Source organism: Natrix helvetica (assembly GCF_964273705.1).
Source record: "Natrix helvetica genome assembly, chromosome: 2".
Lineage (NCBI taxonomy): Eukaryota > Metazoa > Chordata > Lepidosauria > Squamata > Natricidae > Natrix > Natrix helvetica.
This window is the reverse complement of record NC_138552.1, coordinates 136,936,167-136,955,662: the sequence shown is the minus strand read 5'-3', so window position 1 is coordinate 136,955,662 and position 19,496 is coordinate 136,936,167. Positions and strand designations below refer to the sequence as shown.

Sequence of the window (19,496 nt, the reverse complement as noted above, 5' to 3'; positions counted from 1 at the left end):
GAAGGAGCAGCATCTGATTAAAGCAAGATAAGTTAGTATTTATGAAGTGTTACATAAATAAGAGAAGCAAACAAATAGAAAAATAATAGATTGCAATAGTTCAGAGCAAGCATTCTGTGGAAGTGTAAGAACTCCGAATCTGAAAGTGTAAGACCACCAAATCTGAAAGAATGAATAAAGATTTTTTTTTGGGGGGGGGGAGATTTTCTTATAGTGATACTTGTGCATTTGGAGCACCTTTAAATAGAGTTGTAACGTACAGAACAAAAAATGGATAATTTATACGGTAATAATGCAAGGGTGCTTCACACCCTACATTTAAAATGTTTTATATAACTAAGCACTTACACTATTTAGCAGTAGTTATATTAGTAGTTATATAAACAGAGAATTGGGATCCAGTCATTTCTGTTCCTTTCTGATCTCTATTTTTTGAGGTATTGTTTTTAGGGCTGCTGTGCTCTGTACAAATGCAAGCAATTGTGAAAAGAGGCACTAAATTTAGTGCTTCCTGTGCAACTATTTCACATATTTTGCGTTGTAAACAAATTGAGGGAGTTCATATTCATGATGTTAGACTCTTATTTAAGTTTGCTGATACAGTAGAACCTCGGGTCACGAACGCTTTTGACCACGACCAAATCTGTTGCTTACCAAAAAATCTGCTAAATGTTTCGCTCTGGTCATGAACACATCCTCGGGTGGCAATCAAACACAGCTGCAGTAATTTCCCCTTCTGCACCATTTTTTTTTGGGTACACGCATGTGAAGTCAGTCTTGCTTCCGGTCACGACCAAATTGGGTTGCAACTAAAGTCCTGGAATGGTTCCACTCAGAGGTGGTATTCAGCAGGTTCTGACCAGTTGTGGAGAACCAGTAGCAGAAAATTTTAGTTCGGAGAACCAGTAAATACCATCTCTGATAGGCCTCACCACCATCTATTCTCTGCCTCCCGAGTCCCAGCTGATGGGGAGGAAATGGGGATTTTGCAGTAACTCCCTGCCACACCCACCAAGCCACACCATGCCCACAGAACCAATAGTAAAAAAAAATTGAATCCCACCACTGGTTCCATTGTATTTTACTTTTCAGTTGGGTGATTTGCATGCTAGTGATTTGCATTCCCAGGAGAGTAGGTGGAGCCCTGAAAAAGTTGCCATTTCTCTTGTTTAAAAAGTTACTCATCTTTTACAAGATGTATTACTTTTAGATTTATCAAAGTTTACTACTTTGTCACTTAGCAGAGATACACATGTTAAACTCAGGTTAACAAAACAGAACATGCAGTGAACGCCATATGTTGTCCAGTTTATCCCCCGATGTTGCAAAGTCAAACCATCCATTCCCATTGTAGTCTAGCCAAGTTATTGAGTGAATCCAACTATATTTTAAACCCGGGTTTACAATTACTATTCTTGGAAGGGTGAGTGGTAAAAGAAAACAAAGTCTCCAAAAAAGAAATAGGTGGCTAGATACCATCAAAGCCAACACCAACCAGAACATAAAACTGAAGGAAGCCATACAAGATGAGAAAATGTGAAGCTAGCCCGTAGAATCCCTAAAAATCAGACATGGTGAAAGCCTATCATCATCATCACCATGCTATGTATAGTCTCAACTGGACATGGGCAAGCCAGATGCCACTGCCCTATTTTAGAAGATTGTTTGTGTGACCACTTTGAAACTGGTTAGCATAAGACTATACACAAACAGCAAAATCAAATAATAATCTTTTTCATATGGTATTGCGGCTATATCATTTAGTAAATATTCAAAGTTACAATGGCAATGAAAATGTGTTGTATGACCCTTTTTCATACTTATGACTCAGTGGTGGGTTGTCAATTTTGTTACTACTGGTTCGGGCGTGTGACACTTCTGCGCATGACCAGAAGCGTCCGGGTAGGTGAGCGGAGCCTCCCACCACTACTACCGGTTCGGCCAATCTGGGCGGAACTGGCAACAACCCACCTCTGTTATGACTGTTGTAGCATCCCCATGGTCATATAATCGAAATGAAGACATCGGCACCTGACTCATATTTATGACGGTTGCAGTGTCCTGGGGTCATATGTGATCCTCTTTTGCCACCTTCTGGCCAGCAAAGTCAACCAGGAAGCCAGATTCACTTAACAACCATGTTACTAACTTAACGACTGCAGTGATTAACAACTGGCAAGAAAGGTTGTAAAATGGGGCAACACACACTTAGCAACAGAAATGTGGGGCTCAAGTGTGGTCGCAAGTCGAGGACTACCCGTAGTTACGCAATGCCTGCCAAACAGTCAGCTGGGAATGGGTCAGTCAGCTGTTGTAAGATAAGCGGAACCAAACTGCTCCTGTATATGTGTGCTTTCAAGTCAGCACTGACACTATCTGGATTGATCCCTGCAGTTTTCTTGGCAAGGTAGGTGTTGGTTGTTGTTTTTTTAAAGAAGCGGTTGCCATTGCCTGCTTCTTAAGGCTGATGGAGAAATCACCCGGCTGGCATTGGTGCGGTTCGCTGCATAATGGATATTCAAAAGCTGGTCTAACCAAGCGAACGAGACAATAGAGCAACCTCAAACACCGCGAGAAAAGGAACGCTCGAAAAAAAGAGATTCGGTGAAACCCGGACCTTTGCTAGGCACGGAGAGGCTCGCCTTTCTAGCCTTAGACGTCTCTATGGTGAAAGGCCTTTCTCCGTTTGGGTAGGGTAGGACAATAGAGCGGCCATCCCGTTTCATAGGAAGCCCGGCGGAAGGCCTAATGAAATCAGGGGTAGGGAAAAATCTGACTCCGCCCCTCCCCTCCCCCTCCCCCTTCTCCTGGCGACGAACGCCGTAGGTATGCTGTGACGTCATCGTGAGGAAGGAGCGGCGGGGCAGCCGTTTACCGGATGTGGGAGCGTGACGGGGGGGAGGGGCCATCCTGCCTTGAGGCTGCCCAGCTGCGGGGGCTGCCTGGTGAGTGGGATGGCGGGGTGGCGGCGGAGAGAGTCGAATCGGGAGGGGCGCGGCAGGTCTGCGGCGCTTCGATAGCGGGTCGGGCGGTGGGGGGGGGGCGCTGAAGAAGTGAGCCTGCTCTTAGGAAGAGGGGGGGGGAGACGAAGCGAGACAAAGTGGTACCCCTATTGTGTTCATTCTCCTCCTCCTCCTCCTCCCTGGTGTGTGTTTGTGACTGTGCGTGTGTGCGTGCGCGGTGGGTCTCCTGCAGAAAAGATCGCGGTGCGGAACTGAGGACCGAAAGGAAGGCGCCGTCATCTCCCCCCCCCCCCTCAAAATGCTCTGTCGCTGTGAGCTTGGCAAGGTATTCGTAGCTAAGATGGGGAGTAATTTATGCGTGACATCAATTGCGCTAGGACAAAAAAACAAAACAAAACCGGATGGCCAAACGAACCTCCCGCTTCCCCGGGGCTTTTAAAGCAACCTTGGTGCCTTTCCCAATCGATTGAGGACAATGTCCAGTTGCCCTTAGCCGTTGATCGTGTGCTATCTAGGAAGAGATGGGACTTGTAGTCCCATATATCTGTGGGGGCATCAAGTTAGCGAAGGCTAATGGTCCTGGAACGGCAGCAGACAGAATGGGAGGAAAATGGGCTGAAGTTCAGCTGAGAGAAAGATACATATTAAATGTATATGGAAGTGGGTTATTGTTTTAAAAAAAAAACAATAGTAAAGATGTGCATACTTAAAATATAGGATTTCTAAGCACTTTAGAAGTGTTTGAACTACAACTTGGAGATCATAGGGGGGGGGGAAATGCTCATTTGATTTTTTTTTAAATAGGCTGGGGCAGATTTATCATATCTTCCTGTTAGGAACTTTACATCAGGGTCATAAGGAAATCCCAAGTTTGAGACCCACAAAGCCTGAAAAAAATATAAATTGTGACAAAGAGATGCAAAGGCTGAGTGTCGGAATAAAAAAAATGTGAATTATTTTACTTAGCAGTAAATAGACATATTAAAAATAAAAACGTGTTAGAAAGTAATAGAAATAGGGAGATTGAATTGAATGCTCAACAATAGTACTATTTTCACTGATTCGTTTAAGAATTTCTGAGGTGCTTTTTACCTGCCTCCATCATAAAATTATTTCAGAACAGCTTGCATAAGATTATCTGCCAGTTTGTAATCTAAATGAGATTGTGTGAAAGGAAAAAAGCTGAGGAAAACAAGCAAATGTGGACTCTGGTTCTTGAACTGACGCTCATTATATGATAAACCCCTGGCTATCAGATGGGCAGGTTCTCCAAAGTCACCATGAATCAAACCCTGGTTAAAGCGATAATTTGTTTTAGGTTTACTTTTCTTAACCTCAGGCCTGTGTGTCATCTCAAGCCAGGTGATTTGGTTAACTGATTAACTCTTCTTCCCAACTTCCAAATGAAGAGATCTAAGATGTGAATGTTAAGCAGTTCAGGGTGACTGTCAAGATGGGGACAACTGGATGGATGGGGTGTACTTCAGTGAATTGAAAATTGTAAGAAAGCTGCATATGGGAAATTGCAGCATGCTGTATTATTCTAAACCAGTGGTTCTCAACCTGTGGGTCGGGACCCCTTTGGGGGTCAAATGACCCTTTCACAGGGGTCACCTAAGACCATCGGAAAACACATATTTTCGATGGTCTTAAGAACCGAGACACCAATTTTATGGTTGGGGGTCACCACAACATGAGGATCTGTATTAAAGGGTCGCGGCATTGGGAAGGTTGAGAACCACTGTTCTAAATGAAATAAGCATTTAACAGGGCTTTCAAAGGGGCTGAGAAGAAGGGAAGGAATGACAAAGAACTTCACTTTGTTAGGCTTCAAAGAGGCCACATACCCACTGCTTCCCAACCCCAGATTCTTGTATCATTAGAGATCTGAACTAAGCAGTTTGCCTCTCATTGCAAGTATTTAATTTAATCAATTCGTTCCTACATATTTTTCTCATCCTTCCTTTTGTAAGTATATGTGAATGAAAGAAACACAGATTCCTTGGTATGCCATCCCATTCAGGAATGTTTTTTTTTAAATCCCTCTTTCTGGTTTAAGCTTATAATGTCAGAAGAGTTTTGAGAGCACTGTAAAACCAAGTCCAATAGTTTACAACAAAAAAGAACAACTTCTCCTTTCTTGCTGTTTAGTCCTATTTAGGCTGCTTCATTTAGTGACCATTCATAATTAACAACCGTGATATAAAAGAAACTTTAGGTCCAGTTCCTGCAATGACGACTTTTGCAGATCTGTAAAGCAAAGGAAAAATGAAGTAAGATCATAAAAGAATTGCTGTTTCACTTAGCAATCTATTTGCTTAATGACTAAGTTGCTGGTCCTAATTATGACTGCTAAACAAGGACTACCTATACATGCCCAGCAATTTAGGGAGATACAGTTGCAAATCACTGGCAGCCTATCAAAATCTGTGAGGGCCGACTACCAAGGAAATTGTTATATACATATTGAACAGTCAGAGACCCTTCCAATCAATGGTCATAACTGGATTTTGAAGGTTTTATAGATCTATTTCTTTTTTCAAACTTGTTGGGAGAACATTACTTTGGGGTGTTAATCTCATTTGTGTGGCAGACTATTAACATGTAATAATGTATTTTTAGAGAGGAAGAAGATGGAAAGTAATGCTGTTCTTCTGGAATCCAAATCCTCACCCATCAACCTTCTGAATGAAATGCACCAGCTGCGTCTCCTAGGTCACCTTTGTGATGTCACCGTGAGTGTAGAATATCAAGGTGTCAGAGCCGAGTTTGTTGCTCACAAAGCTGTGTTGGCAGCCACAAGCAAGTTCTTTAAAGAGGTCTTTCTTAATGAAAAAGGCATGGATGGAGTAAGGAGCATTGTGTTACTGAATGAAGTCCAGGTAGCTGACTTTGCGTCTTTTCTGGAGTTTGTTTATACTGCCCGGGTAGAGGTAGAAGAAGATCGGGTACAGAGCATGCTGGAAGTGGCTGAGAAACTGAAATGTTTAGATTTGTCAGAGACCTGTTTTCAGTTAAAAAAACAAATGCTTGAATCGGTGTTGCTGGAGTTGCAAAATTTTTCTGAGTCACAGGATACTGATGAGGATGGCAGGGCTCATCCTGGCACTTTAATTGGGCCCAAAACTGTGACTGAACCACAAGGGGACAATATGGATTATTTTGCAAGTTCTGCCCTCAGAAGACCCAGGACTGGACCGGACCTCGAGTCCACCACCCTGAAATTAAAGGAAAAGTTGGACAAAAAAAAAGAAGCCCTGAAGGCCCCCTGTGCCAAAATCAGGCGGGCGAGTGGCAGGTTGGCTGGCAGAAAAGTCTTTGTGGAGATACCCAAGAAGAAGTACACAAGGCGTCTGCGAGAGCAACAGAAGTTTGCTGAAGCTGTTGTGGAGGAGAACTGGCTTTCCAAAGACCAGGGCCCCCGTGAAAAGGGTGGGGGCGAGGAGGAGGAGGAGGAGGAGGAGGAGGAGAAAGATCAAGTGTTGAGCAATGTGAAGCTAGAGGAGAAAGGCTCTGATGGTGCTGAGGACCACCGGGAAGAAAACCTGACTAAACCGGAGGAGGATAAAAAGAACCGCAGTGGCAACTTTACTTGCAGTACTTGTGAGCGGGAATTCCTCTACGAGAAGAGCTTTCTGAAGCACATCAAGCAGAGCCACGGTATCGCAGCCAAAATCATTTACCGTTGCGAAACCTGCGGCCAGACTTTTGCCAACCGCTGCAACCTCAAAAGCCACCAGCGCCACGTCCACAGCAGCGAGCGCCACTTCCCATGCGAGCTCTGTGGTAAGAAGTTCAAGCGCAAGAAGGACGTCAAGCGGCACATTCTGCAGGTTCATGAGGGTGGTGGGGAGCGTCATCACTGCCTCCAGTGTGGAAAGGGTTTGAGCTCCAAAACGGCCCTGAGGCTTCATGAAAGGACACACACAGGCGACAAGCCTTATGGGTGCACAGAGTGTGAGGCTAAGTTTTCTCAGCCTTCGGCACTTAAAACACACATGAGGTATGAACAGACGGGGACGGGCCTTGTAAGCTAAATCTCCAGGGAAAAAGCGAATGCCCTCCCTGAGGCAGCTTCTTCCTGGGCAAAAAAAAGGAACGGAGAGGTTGGAGCTCCTCTCTGGCGGATTCAGTAATAGGGGTTTTCTTTTGAAATGGCAGATAGCCGCCAACATCTAAAATGCTCCTGAGCCACCGTAACATACATTGGAATAAACGTAAGCCTTAGCTAAAGAACAGAGAACATTTAGAATCCTGATTATTAAACGTGTTGTGGGAATGATGATGACATCCAAGTCACAGGCTGACTCGGGTAAAATACAATACCGTGTAAGAGTTAAGGAGAATTGTAGCAGGTTGTCCCATGTTGGAAAACCAGTTCATACGATTAAACCTTGCCTAGGTAATATTTGAAATACGGTCAGGAGGGTTACAGGGGTATTTATTCTCAAGCAGCCTTCTCATTCTGGTGCTCTCCAGATGGGCTGGCTGGAACTGCCCGAACTACAGCTCCTTCACTCTCTCCTTTTGACTTGAGTTTGGAGAGCATCCGTGCTGTTTGCAGTCAGTTTACCCTATTAAACATTCAGAGAGCACTTCCTTTAGTCCTGATTGAATGTTTCTCATTACTTTTGGCCAGATTTCTTTTCTTCTGAAAAAAAACCAGAGTAGGTTTCTAATATTACTTAGAGTAGAAATGAGACTTCCTTGATAAAGACAAGGAATTGGATTGGTCTTTAAGAAAAAGATATTTCTGCCTGTGCTTTTCAGTCATAGCCGGGCAAATAAAATAATACATGTAAGAGATATGCAAAACTTTCGTCATGTTTGGAGGCTAGACTAAGCTTTTGTATAGTGTGACATAAATGAATGTAGCCTTTTTGGCTAGTCATAGTCTCTTGTTATCTCTTATGTTATTGAGGAGAACAGAATCTCTTGAGTTTTGACGGATCCTGATTTATTGTTTTGCCTAAACTGGGAATTATGGGTGAAGTCTGATACCCAAACAATTCAGCTTCAAACCATTGGTTACAAACTAGACGAAGATAATCATCATGCAAAACACTAGGTTTGAATGCAATAGGCAGCTGTGCTTACCTAACGGAACAGTTAAATACTGTGCAAGTAGAAAAGAGTCAGGTAGGGGCGTTGGCAAGCTTAGGGGAAAGTAAGCTGTGCGTACTTAGCTAAGGAAGGATTTAGAACCATGGCTGAATGGCTGGGACACTGTGACTAAGCACCTCAGCAAAGATCTATGCCACTGACTTTCAAATCTAGCAATATAGGTAATTCTCAACTTAACCATTCATTTAGTGGCTGTTCAAAGCTACAATAGCGCTGAAAAAATGGCTTACAATCATTTTTCACACATATGACCATTGTAGCATCCCCATGGTCGTATATGATCAAAATGTGTACACTTAGCAACTGGCATTTATTTATAATATTTGCAGTGTTTTGGGATCATGCGGTGACCTTTTGAGACCTGACCAGCAAAATCAATAGGGAAGCCAGATTCACTTCAGAACTGTATTAGTAACTTAACAACTGCAGTGATTCACTTAATGACTCTGGCAAGAAAGGTTGCAAAAGGGGACAAAACTCGCTTAACAACTCTCTTGCTTAGGAACAAAAAAATTGGGCTCCACTGTGGTCATAAGTCGAGGACTACCTGTATGTAGAAGGTGAGAATAAGGCAGATCTACTTTGTAACCTAACGGGCAACTATGAGTTCAGCCCCTATGTTTAGCTACAACTTCCATGATTCCCCCAGGCAATATAACTGACATCCATGCTGATTAAGAATTGCAGGAACCAAGGTCCAATTCATCTGGAGGGCATAGCATTGGAGAAAGCTACTTCAGTGTTATTTTGTTTTTATACTTCTTGTTATATTGCTGCTGATCCTAGCCTGTGAATCATCTGAGATAAGATTCTGCTTATTCTTGGAAACAGAGAAGAAGTTTGGATATACAAGGGTTGAATGAAAAATAAGCGGCTCCATAAATTTTAGTTTAAATGGGAATATTTTCATCAATGAAACAGGGAGATCATCCTTGAAATGATCTGCACTTCTCCACATAATCACTAGCATTTACTACACACTGTTGTCAATGATGGACAAGCTTCTTAAAACCGTCACAAAAAAATGTCCCAATAATCTTTCCCCCTTCTTCATTTGAGTTAGAGAGATGCCTAATAAGGTATTCTTTCGATTGTGGGGAAAGGTGGAAGTTGCACGATTCCAAGTCTGGACTATATTGCAGATGGGCTAATGCAGTGAGATCAAGCTTTGCCATTGTCTCTTGGGTGGCCCATGGACAAGGCTTGACACCTACAGAGTTGCATTCATAGCTCCTTGTGCTTCCAAACGCCATTTAATTGGGTGGGTTTTCGGCATTTTGAGTTGATAGTGGTGCTAGGTTCAAGGAACACACAAATAATACCCCATAAGTAGACAGAAAAGCAGTAACTATGTTTTCCTGACAAAGCCTGTGTTTTGATTTTTTTTTTCAAGGTGAAGTTTTGTAATGATATTCCATGGACCAATGTTTCATTTCTGAAACTCATTGACGTGCCCATGTTTCACAGAAGTTCATAACACAGTGAAGAAACTTTTCCATTATCTTCATTCTTACAATATGACAATGATTGCTGGCAAATTTCAACCCTTGGAAGCTTTTGTCTTTGCTATCAGCATGGGAGGAATGCATCTTGCACGTTATGTGGGTCACCTTACTGATATATTGAAGTATATCAGTGATGTTACTGACCCACGCATTCCTGTTACAATGCTAGGGTTGTGTCCCTTTGACTGATTCACCAATCCTCTTTGATGTGTTTATCAACCTTTCTCATGTGAGGCTCCCGCTAGTTGCTGTCATAGCTTATCTATGGTACTTTGTTCTTGATTATACAAATCAACCTTTCCCATCTGTACCTTTTTTGGCTCCGTGATGTGGAGTAGGCATATCAAGGCAATAATCACCCCCAACAATCAACATTTGTTGTGCATTTCAGTTGGAGGGATTCCTTTGGCAATCAAAACTTAAAGTGCAATCTCAGCAGGCTTCCATTTTACAAAATGGGACCGGGGGGGGGGGGGGAATGCTGAATGAAATATCTAACATCTAGTACACTAGTATTATCACCATCTGTTAACTTATGTAACATCGGAAGCCTTGCTTTTCATTCAACCCTTGTAATATAGACAAGAAAAATGGAAAATTTAATGAGGTTTAGATACGTCACCTCTATTCCTAAAGCAGATATCTGTGGTGAAATTTGATTACAAAGTTATAGGAACATTTTGGTCCTTCATGCTTCTTGATTCAGGAATAATCGCTATTTTAGGGGCAGAGTATGAAATACTACCTAGATTCGGAGAGGAAGTGACCTATAATCCACATGTACTAGTATTTTTTTTATTTAAGGCGATCAAAATGCATTTGATAAATAGCTTCTGTAAGTAATTTTTCCCAGTTTTTGAAAAGTGAAATATTTGCAATACTTGTGGTACTAAACACAAAAAGACATTAATCTGAAAGCTAAGGCATTTTCAGTTGTGATTCATTTCCCAAGTGAAATTTTAATCACGTTTGTTCCCTTTTTATTGCAGGTTAATTTAGACCACTGTTGCTTTTGATTTTAAGAAAATAATTTTTAGTTTGACCATTCTCTTGTCCATTTTGAGATTTATTTCTGGTGTCTCTCTTTTGAGGGGAAGTATGCCTAGACTTAGGCCTAGACTTTTATTCTCTGAATTTTGCTTTTAAAAAAAGTCTTTTTAATATGAAAGTCATCTCACCCTGCCATTCAACATCATGCACAAGTGATACGCTAGGTATTACATTTCCCAGTCAGTATTAGAGATCCCTATTCTAGACTGGAAATCTTAAGAGACATCCTAGTAAATGTCATTGATTGCTACCCACTGACTTACGTCTCAGTGATGCTGAGGAGCAAATATAATACATGTCTTGATTTGTGTTATTCTTCTCTTATTTCAGAATCCACACAGGCGAAAAACCATTTGTTTGTGATGAGTGTGGAGCAAAATTTACACAAAATCACATGCTTATATACCATAAAAGGTGCCATACAGGTAGTAGGATAATACTGCATTTTTACACTCCATTTTTTTTTAATTCAGTGACTGATATGTGCAATGTATAATCTGTTTTGATGTATGTTATTACTATACGTACGAGCTGATGGGGTTAAGGTTAATGTTCTTGAAGATCAATGGCTATCAAATTTTATTCTTGTGTCAATTTAAAATTATTACCCGGTTCTCATTAGTTTAGAAAAAATGTTGTATACCTTTACTCTGGATAGTCCAGTCTGTTTCCCAGAACTATTTGGCTCAGAGCTATTATTGGGATCAATAGTAATTCAGTTTTCCACTTTCAAAAAACCGATCAAATGATAAGAGTAGGTTGTTGTTATATCTTGTTAAATGTTATGATTTGTTATTTAGAGATTTTCCTGTTAGCAGTATCACCAAACCATGAAATAATTATACTAGCGAATAAGGATATCTTTTGTTCACATAAAATGTTGTCCCACGGATAACTGAGTCCTAATTCACTCAGGTAAACCCAGTTGGATAGATGTTTTTTTTTTAACCTGAAACCATTAAAATCTTATGAAGAGATTCCTAAATTGTGTTAGCCTAAACCATAGTTGGCTAGTTCGCAGTTCAGTATATGATGTGGAAACAGCCTTATTTTCTACGTTAGTCACATTAATGAGATCCTGCTAAACCAACAAGACCAGGATAAGCTCCCTTTTTTGTTTACATTAAAACAATGCACAGAAAGATAGGTGCTGTTGAAAATGCCACAATGTATTATTGTGTTAAGAAGGGATATGTATTGGCAACCTTGCTATTCTTCATAACTCCATAATCAAGCATATGTACAAACTGTGTCTCCATTAGCTAACTGCCAAGTTGGATCCAATATCCAATATTGCTGTGGTTTTATCTCAATCTCATGTTAATCTTAAATCCTACAATAATTCTGAGTATGAGATAATAGTAGTCTTTTTGTAGCCACTATAAAAATCTAATGAATCTAATTACATGTCACTCTGAAGTAAGAACTGTTTTGCGAAGTATTTTTATTTCATATTTTAAAAAATGTTGACTATAAAAAGTTCTCCATCCATCATTAATTATGGGATACATTTCAGAGAAATCTTTTTGGCCATGTTAACTTTGTAGAGATGTCAGTATAAAATATTCAACGAAAACATAGTTTTTTATAACTAGCACTAGCACTTAGACTTATACATAGATTTATATACCGATTCACAGTGCTTTTCAGCCCCCTCTAAGCCGATTTACAGGGTCAGCCTATTGCCCCCAACAATCTGGCTCCTCATTTTACTCACCTCAAAAGGATGGAAGGCTGAGACAACCTTGAGCCTGGTGAGATTTGAACTGACAAACTGCTGGCAGCCAGTGATCAGCAGTAGCAGCCTGCAGTACTGCACTCTAACCACTGCGCCACTCTTAACTATAACTATTACTTAACTATAACTATTCTAGAACTATAACAAAGCAGAAGTGGATGGCCTTGTGTGCAAACTCATATTCATGTGTGCAGGTTGAACTTGGCATCAGTAAAAAACAGTCTTTCTGCTTTTTTTCTTCCAATTCCTTTATGCTCTAGGAGAGCGACCTTTCATGTGTGAGACATGTGGGAAGAGCTTTGCCTCCAAGGAGTATTTGAAACACCATAATCGAATCCACACTGGATCTAAGCCCTTTAAATGTGAAATTTGCTTCAGGACATTTGCGCAGAGGAATTCACTCTATCAGCACATCAAAGTTCATACAGGTAGGAAGCTACAAAAACAACTTAGGAAAATGTTTGGCTTTAAAACTTTTTTTTTTTAATTTAAGAGTGTTCTCTGAAGCTTTCTTGCTAGCTGATGCCAATCCTCTTGTAGCCCTTAGTTTTATCAATGATGGTAGCATCTTTTACAATTTCCAGGTTTCCATAGTGCTATCTGCCAGATCACTGGATTGTCTGTGTTTCAGCCTGAATTCACTACTATACTGAATTATATCATATTGTGTTGGGTTTTTGCCCAGCCAATCACAGTGATTTGTAAGTCATCATTTGTGGCTTTATGAATCAGACTGCTGTAATCTCTTACTTCAAACAAACTGTTGCTGAGTTCAAATGGATTGTGAGAAATAATTGTTTCAAATGTAATATTTGAGATTGTTTGAATCTGGCATACACAATCTAGAAGCATACTCTTATCTTCAGCAGCTTGAAATTCCAGATCTCATATTTTTGACTGTTTTCTTGAGGTATTATTACTTAGTTTTAGAACTTATGTAAATAAGAGATAATATTTTAGGTTATTTATGCAGAAATATTAAAAATCCAAATGGTCTCGCCAACTTTTAAGCAGCACTATAAATATTTCTTCCCAATGTCTTTGAATCTAACTTTTATACTTTGAACGCTTAAGAAAATAATAGGTATACCTTTGTCTCGTTTTCCTCTACTTAATTGCTTTTACTTCTTGTCCCTAAAAGTAAACTTTGTCTGCTTTTGTTTGCTTCTTTATTTTTTTTAAATACATGCATCTATAAATCTGTTTCTCTGCTTATGATCTTCACTGATTCCTGCTCCTTTTTTTATAGCTTTAACAATTTGGGATTGTTAGTGTTGTGTTTGCATACCTGCAAATTCTCCAACTCCTGTTTAGCTTTCATAGATTATTCCCTGAAATTCTGTTTTCGGACCTTTAGGCGTTTTCCTCTTTAAAGTATATAAAGATCTATTTCATTGCATTCTAACTGCATCACCAGCTAATATTCTTTGCATCCTTTGAAAAGATTCTCCAGATTAATCTTCAAGAGATTAGGACTATTCTTTTTCTATAATCCCCAATTGGTAACATTTTGTTTTTGCTTTTATTTGGAGGTGTAAATATGCTGAGAAGCACAATCTCAGCAAGGTGGCAGTGTAGCCAAAGTTTACAGTCAGGTTATTCGTGCATCTCATTGGCAAAACTTCCCCTGATTTCTGTAGGTATTTTATCTTACAGGTGAGCGTCCATACAGCTGTGATCAGTGTGGCAAACAGTTTACTCAACTCAATGCTCTCCAACGTCATCATCGGATCCACACAGGAGAGAAGCCATTCATGTGCAATGCCTGTGGGCGGACATTTACTGACAAGTCTACTCTTCGGCGTCACACCTCAGTAAGAGGGAAATGGGCACTCTGTGAAAATTGCTTTTTGTGTACTTCCCGTTAACATGTTACTGTTGCATTAAAGGATAGGAAAGGTTACCTTGTATGGATCCCACAATATGATATATATCAGCGGTTCTCAACCTTCCTAATGCCGCGACTCTTTAATACAGTTCCTCATGTTGTAGTGACCCCCAACCAACGCTCCGTCGTGCAAGACCCCGCCCCTCGGCTCTGATTGGCTTGGAACCCAATAACCAGAACCCAATTTCTCCCCCCTCCCTCCCCCCACCCATATAGACTCCCTTTTTTTACGTTTGCGTTTCTCCTCTGACTTCCCTGTATGTGCGTCTGTGTGTGTATTTGTGGGTGGGCATGCGCATGTGCGCGCGCAAGAGAGAGCGACACAGCATGCTATGGAGTCTAAAGAGTTAAAGAGTTCCAATGGTCTTAGGCGACCCCTGTGAAAAGGTTGTTCGACCCCCAAAGGGGTCGAAACCCACAGGTAGAGAACCGCTGATATATGTAGTGGCCTTGGATAATGAGATTAGAGTAAGAACTTTTCATGGATGAGCATTTTATGCAGATTAAAAAAAGGGAACCTTTTACATATTAGCAGGGGGTATTTTGATTTCTCTTGATAAAATACCTTCCTTATTGATGGTTGGGGTTTCTGATTGGTGACATCTGCCAAATCAGGCTGCTCGGAATTACAGTGACAATTTTGATTTTTGTTTTGAACATCCACAAAAACTCATCCCAAGACAATTAAGAAATGTGGCACCACATTTCAAATATAGAGCCTGATCTTTGCCATCAAAAAGCCCACAAGCTTTTCCTTGAAGGAGAAAACAATTTACACATAAACGAATGCGCAGGCAAGTTTTAATACTTGAGATTATTTTTCGTTTGCTTGTAATGTTTCGCACCTTCCCTTCACTTGGGAAAAATGTGTCCCGCTTCTTGCTATCTCAACATTTTAATTCCCACTGTTCTTCTCTGAATTCTACAGTTTCTTCAATGTAAACTTTGTCACTTGAATATAAACCAATTCTCCAAAATATTCTGCTGTATTTGAATGAAAAAAGAGCTGCTAGGTTAGCTATTACTTAACCAAGAATCTCCTCCGTACTGTATCAGAGTTTAAAGCTCTGTGAGTGGGTTTGTTTGTTACAGCCCTTCAGACTATAGAAAGTGCTGTAGAATCCAGCGGGGGTATTAATGAGTGATTTCATATGGGTAATCTTTTTTCTTTAATAGATTCATGATAAGAACACACCCTGGAAGTCTTTCCTTGTAGTTATTGAAGGTGCTTCAAAGAATGATGAGGATCATAAGACTGGGGTTCCTGATGAGGAATACGATGAACCTCGTCCCAAGTTATCAGAAAAGCTGCTGTCATTCTCCGAGAACGGGCACTATCAAAGTTTGATGGCTGTTCAAGACAGCATGACTGCCGGGCATGAAAATGGATCTTCCTCTGTAACAGACTGTAAATTGAGGCCTGTAGGGGGGTCCCAAGAAGCCCCCATAGCTACAGCTTTGCATGATCTGACAGTGTTGCACGCCCAGACAGACTCACTTCAACCGCCTCTTCACAACTTGGTGAACATGGAATAGGTCGCATCAGTTGAGTGGAGAAGTTCCACAAGGGAAAAGTTACTTTATATTGTGTAAAACTCACTGTAGTACAGTAACCTGTAAAAAAAAGGTGCTGTTAAGAGTCCTGTGTTCTACCCAAATTAGTTGAATTCAAATGAAGTCAGTACTTAGCCCATTTGTCCAAGAGAAAAGTGCTCTCTCATGTTTTATCTGCATAATGTAAAGTAGGGTCCAGATCACAGTCACTATAAAAGGAAATGCAGGTTCTGTTTGAGTTCAGATTTTTCTTTTTTCTTTTCTTCTCGGCATTATATCCTGTTAAGTTTCCTTTTTAAAGAAATGTCTTATTTAACATTGTTTTCACATTGTATGCAGAAGAATGTGAAATGCTGTACCACAATCTCTCTGTGGGTCTAATACATTATGCAGTGTATTTTTTTTTTCAAAGAAATCTCAAGATGGTAGGAAATACCTAACACTGTTTTTGTAAACTGCAGAACTGCTTTTCTGATGAAATTCAGAAAAATCACCTTTTGAATCCAACCATGCCCCTTGGCTGTTGCAATGAAGTCCTGGGTTCCTCTTCCCTCAATTAACCCTTTTGCACCTGTCAAAAATCTGCAGCCAATGCTTTGGCTATTCTCCAGAACTGATGCGTACAATCATCACAAAGGGTGAGAAAGGGAAAACCACCTTGTTTGTCCCTGCAATTTGGATTTTGGCGTAGCTTTGTAAAAGAAATGGAGCACCCCTAAAATAATGTAATCAATATAACAGACTACTTCTTGGGGGGGGGGGGGACTTGGAAACATTTTTTTAAAAAATTGCAGCTTTGTTCTAGAGCTAAATTCCTCCTAGGTAAGCCTGCTAGCTCTCTCTTTCTTCAGTCCCTACTGATCTGTCCATTTGATGGTGATGTCTACTACAGAGGTAAGAAACTGAAAGCTTTCCACAGATAATGCCAAATTACAGATCACAGTGCCAACCAGCCTTCGTATTAATGAGACTAACAGAGAATTGTTATCTGGCAACATCTAGAGATTTATAGGTTCCCAACCTGTTTTATAAATTCATCATCTTAATGGCATCCACCTAGGTGTCTTCTCACTGCTGTACATTCTTTTCCCAGAATCTCTCTTCAGAAGGTATTGCACATGGTTCTTGGTTCTCCTACCCCCCTGCCCACCAGAAGTTATTTCCCAGTTGCTGCTGTGTTCTACTTACTGGTATTTGCATATGGAGAAGAGTGTTGTATATCTTGGAAAATTGCATGGGCAGGATTCTCGTAGAACAGATTGCTCCAAGATATTAAAAACGGTGTTTTTTTAAAGATGGTACACATCTTGTTGTAGATCATTTATTGTATATTTTCTTGCTTTGCCCCATTATATTAATATTTTGAATTAAGAAAGTTAAAATCATCAGATTTCTGGCAGTGGTACCTGAAATATTCTGGATGTAATTTTCCTGCTTTGGATTTATGTTTGCACGAAACACTTCCATCTCTGGTGGAAAATTAAGTTATAATTTCAGCTGACATTCTAAGCAATGCAAAAGAGAAATTTAGACAGGAAGAACTATTTGCAAACCTGTAGATTTTTACAAATATATTCACCCAATTATGTTTCGGTGCTCATAGCTCAGGAGACCCTGCACTGTAACCAAGATAAAATAGTTGCTCCAAATGTGAAAGTAAGTTTCCTATATCACACGGGTTGCGGGATGAAAACTTTTAACTCAAAAAGCATCAGTAGTGTGCCTTTTTTACTTTTAAAATCAGGAAATAAGAAGTGCCAAAGCCTATGAATCTGAAATTCCACCTATATCCTAAATTAGCTAATATTCTGGGTTTTAATTGTTATATTCAGAAACCATGCTTAATATTATTTAAAACTTTAAAAAACTACCAATTTGTTCTTTGTTTCTTTCCAAATCACATGTATTGCGAATTTCGTGGTGTCTTTCTACATTGGGGATCTAAGGTGTAAGTTAAAGCGCTGTAGTCTGTCATTCCATGTGCACTTCCAAATTTTCTTTGGAAGATTGTGGGAACCTTAAAGATGCAGCAGCTTTCAGAGAGCTACAAGATGCATAAGACAACAAAGTAGGGGGAAATCCCCTTTCAAAAGTGGAAATCTGCTCACATGACATTATCAATCTTTTAAGGCATTTTCTGCCGCTTTAAGAAATTGGTGCAACTAGTAATGTGTGTGTTGGGTCCTGGACTCTTCGTGACAAAAGAATGTTGTAAATTTGAGAGAGGCACAATTGTTTTGTCTTAAGGGACAGGATTTTCACAGAAGTAATCTTGGCATGCAAGATATCATTTTCCTCAAGGCATTTGTGGATTCAGAGAATATGCCAGCTGGTTTTGCTCCGTTACTTTTCAAAGTTGATTTATTCTCGCATTGGATCCGATTTTGAATATAGGTTGTACCCTTTGGTAAAGTTTTGGATTCGTTTAGTTGTGCATCCTCAAAATTTCCTCTTTCCTTACATCAAATTCAAAAACACTTTGTAGAAGGGAGGAATAATTTAGGCCAACTTTTCTATATTTGCTTTTCAAATTCTTGCCCTAATATTTTATTTGTTCAGAAGGAAAAGCAATAAAAAGTTCCTATATATAATTTTTTAAAGGTAAACTCTGTAGTACGAGCTTTATGTCATTTCTTCTGTTTGGTAAAATGAATGTTTTTAGAAATACTATCCAGGGGTTATATTTACATATTTATTTTGTATACCATGTGCTCCTTTTGACTTGCATTTTAATGACCAGTTGCAATACATTTGTAGGGTATATTTCAACCTTGAGTACCGATAGGGATCATTATTTTATACTGTATAAATATGTAAAAGTAGATGGACTTAAATAAATTGATTGGCCTTATTAAAAAAATTAAAGAATGCCATCTTTTTTGCAAGATACTTAGAGAAAGAGGTTACATTTCTTGGAAAATATTGCGATCCAGAAGGCTGAGTAATGTGTAAATATATTTAAGTGCACTGTAAAGCATTCAGGTTTGTCTTCAAAAGTAATGGAACTGCTCTCTACTAAAGGTTGCATTTTCACAGCACGCTAAGCCATAATGTGGTTTTTTAGTGTGAATTCAGCCATTACAGAAGGATCTGGAAGCCACTTAGGTCTTAAAGCAAAACCAGCCACTGTGTTGCAATGTACAGCTACACTGGAGAATTTTTAGTTTGTTATAATTAGAAAAGAACATAAGGGACCTAGTCCTACCTGCCAATTACTAATTTCTGTGCTGAAAGTGTTGAAATGGCATCTGTTCAGATTGGTGTGCTGTTTCATGCTAAATTAAGATCACTTTCAGCAAAGATAATTGAATAAACCACACTTGGTTGGATTTAGGATACATTGAGACTGTTTATGCTTAGTTTGCTTACTCATGGTTACTGATTAAACTGATTCATATAGTCCACTAAACCAAAAGGTGCTACAACTATTAAAACCATTACTTAACTGCATTAGTAAAGGCTTTTTCATTAACTCGAAATATACAAATCTTGTGAAGAGAGAAAATGCAATTAGAACAACTCTGGGATGTTTTATGTTGAAATAATTCCCAATAACTCCTTTTGGGGGTCATAAATCGTTCCAACTATTGAGTATTTTTTTCCTATTTACTAAAACAACATGCTAGGCTTGGAATTAAAGGGCAAAATGTAATATGGGGGGTCACTTGGCATCT

The 19,496-nt window shown here is 39.8% G+C and overlaps 1 protein-coding gene across 1 annotated transcript; it reads left to right on the top strand.

Annotated features, from left to right (window-relative positions):
• The first annotated feature begins 2,893 nt into the window (after positions 1-2,893).
• LOC309386216 (GDNF-inducible zinc finger protein 1-like) lies at positions 2,894-19,124 on the top strand. Its single transcript, XM_081941349.1, has 6 exons — positions 2,894-2,945; positions 5,586-6,966; positions 10,973-11,067; positions 12,641-12,808; positions 14,037-14,194; positions 15,445-19,124. The coding sequence occupies exons 2-6, from the start codon at positions 5,597-5,599 to the stop codon at positions 15,802-15,804; spliced, it is 2,151 nt and encodes a 716-aa protein (XP_081797475.1). The 5' UTR covers positions 2,894-2,945; positions 5,586-5,596; the 3' UTR covers positions 15,805-19,124.
• The last annotated feature ends 372 nt before the right edge of the window (positions 19,125-19,496 follow it).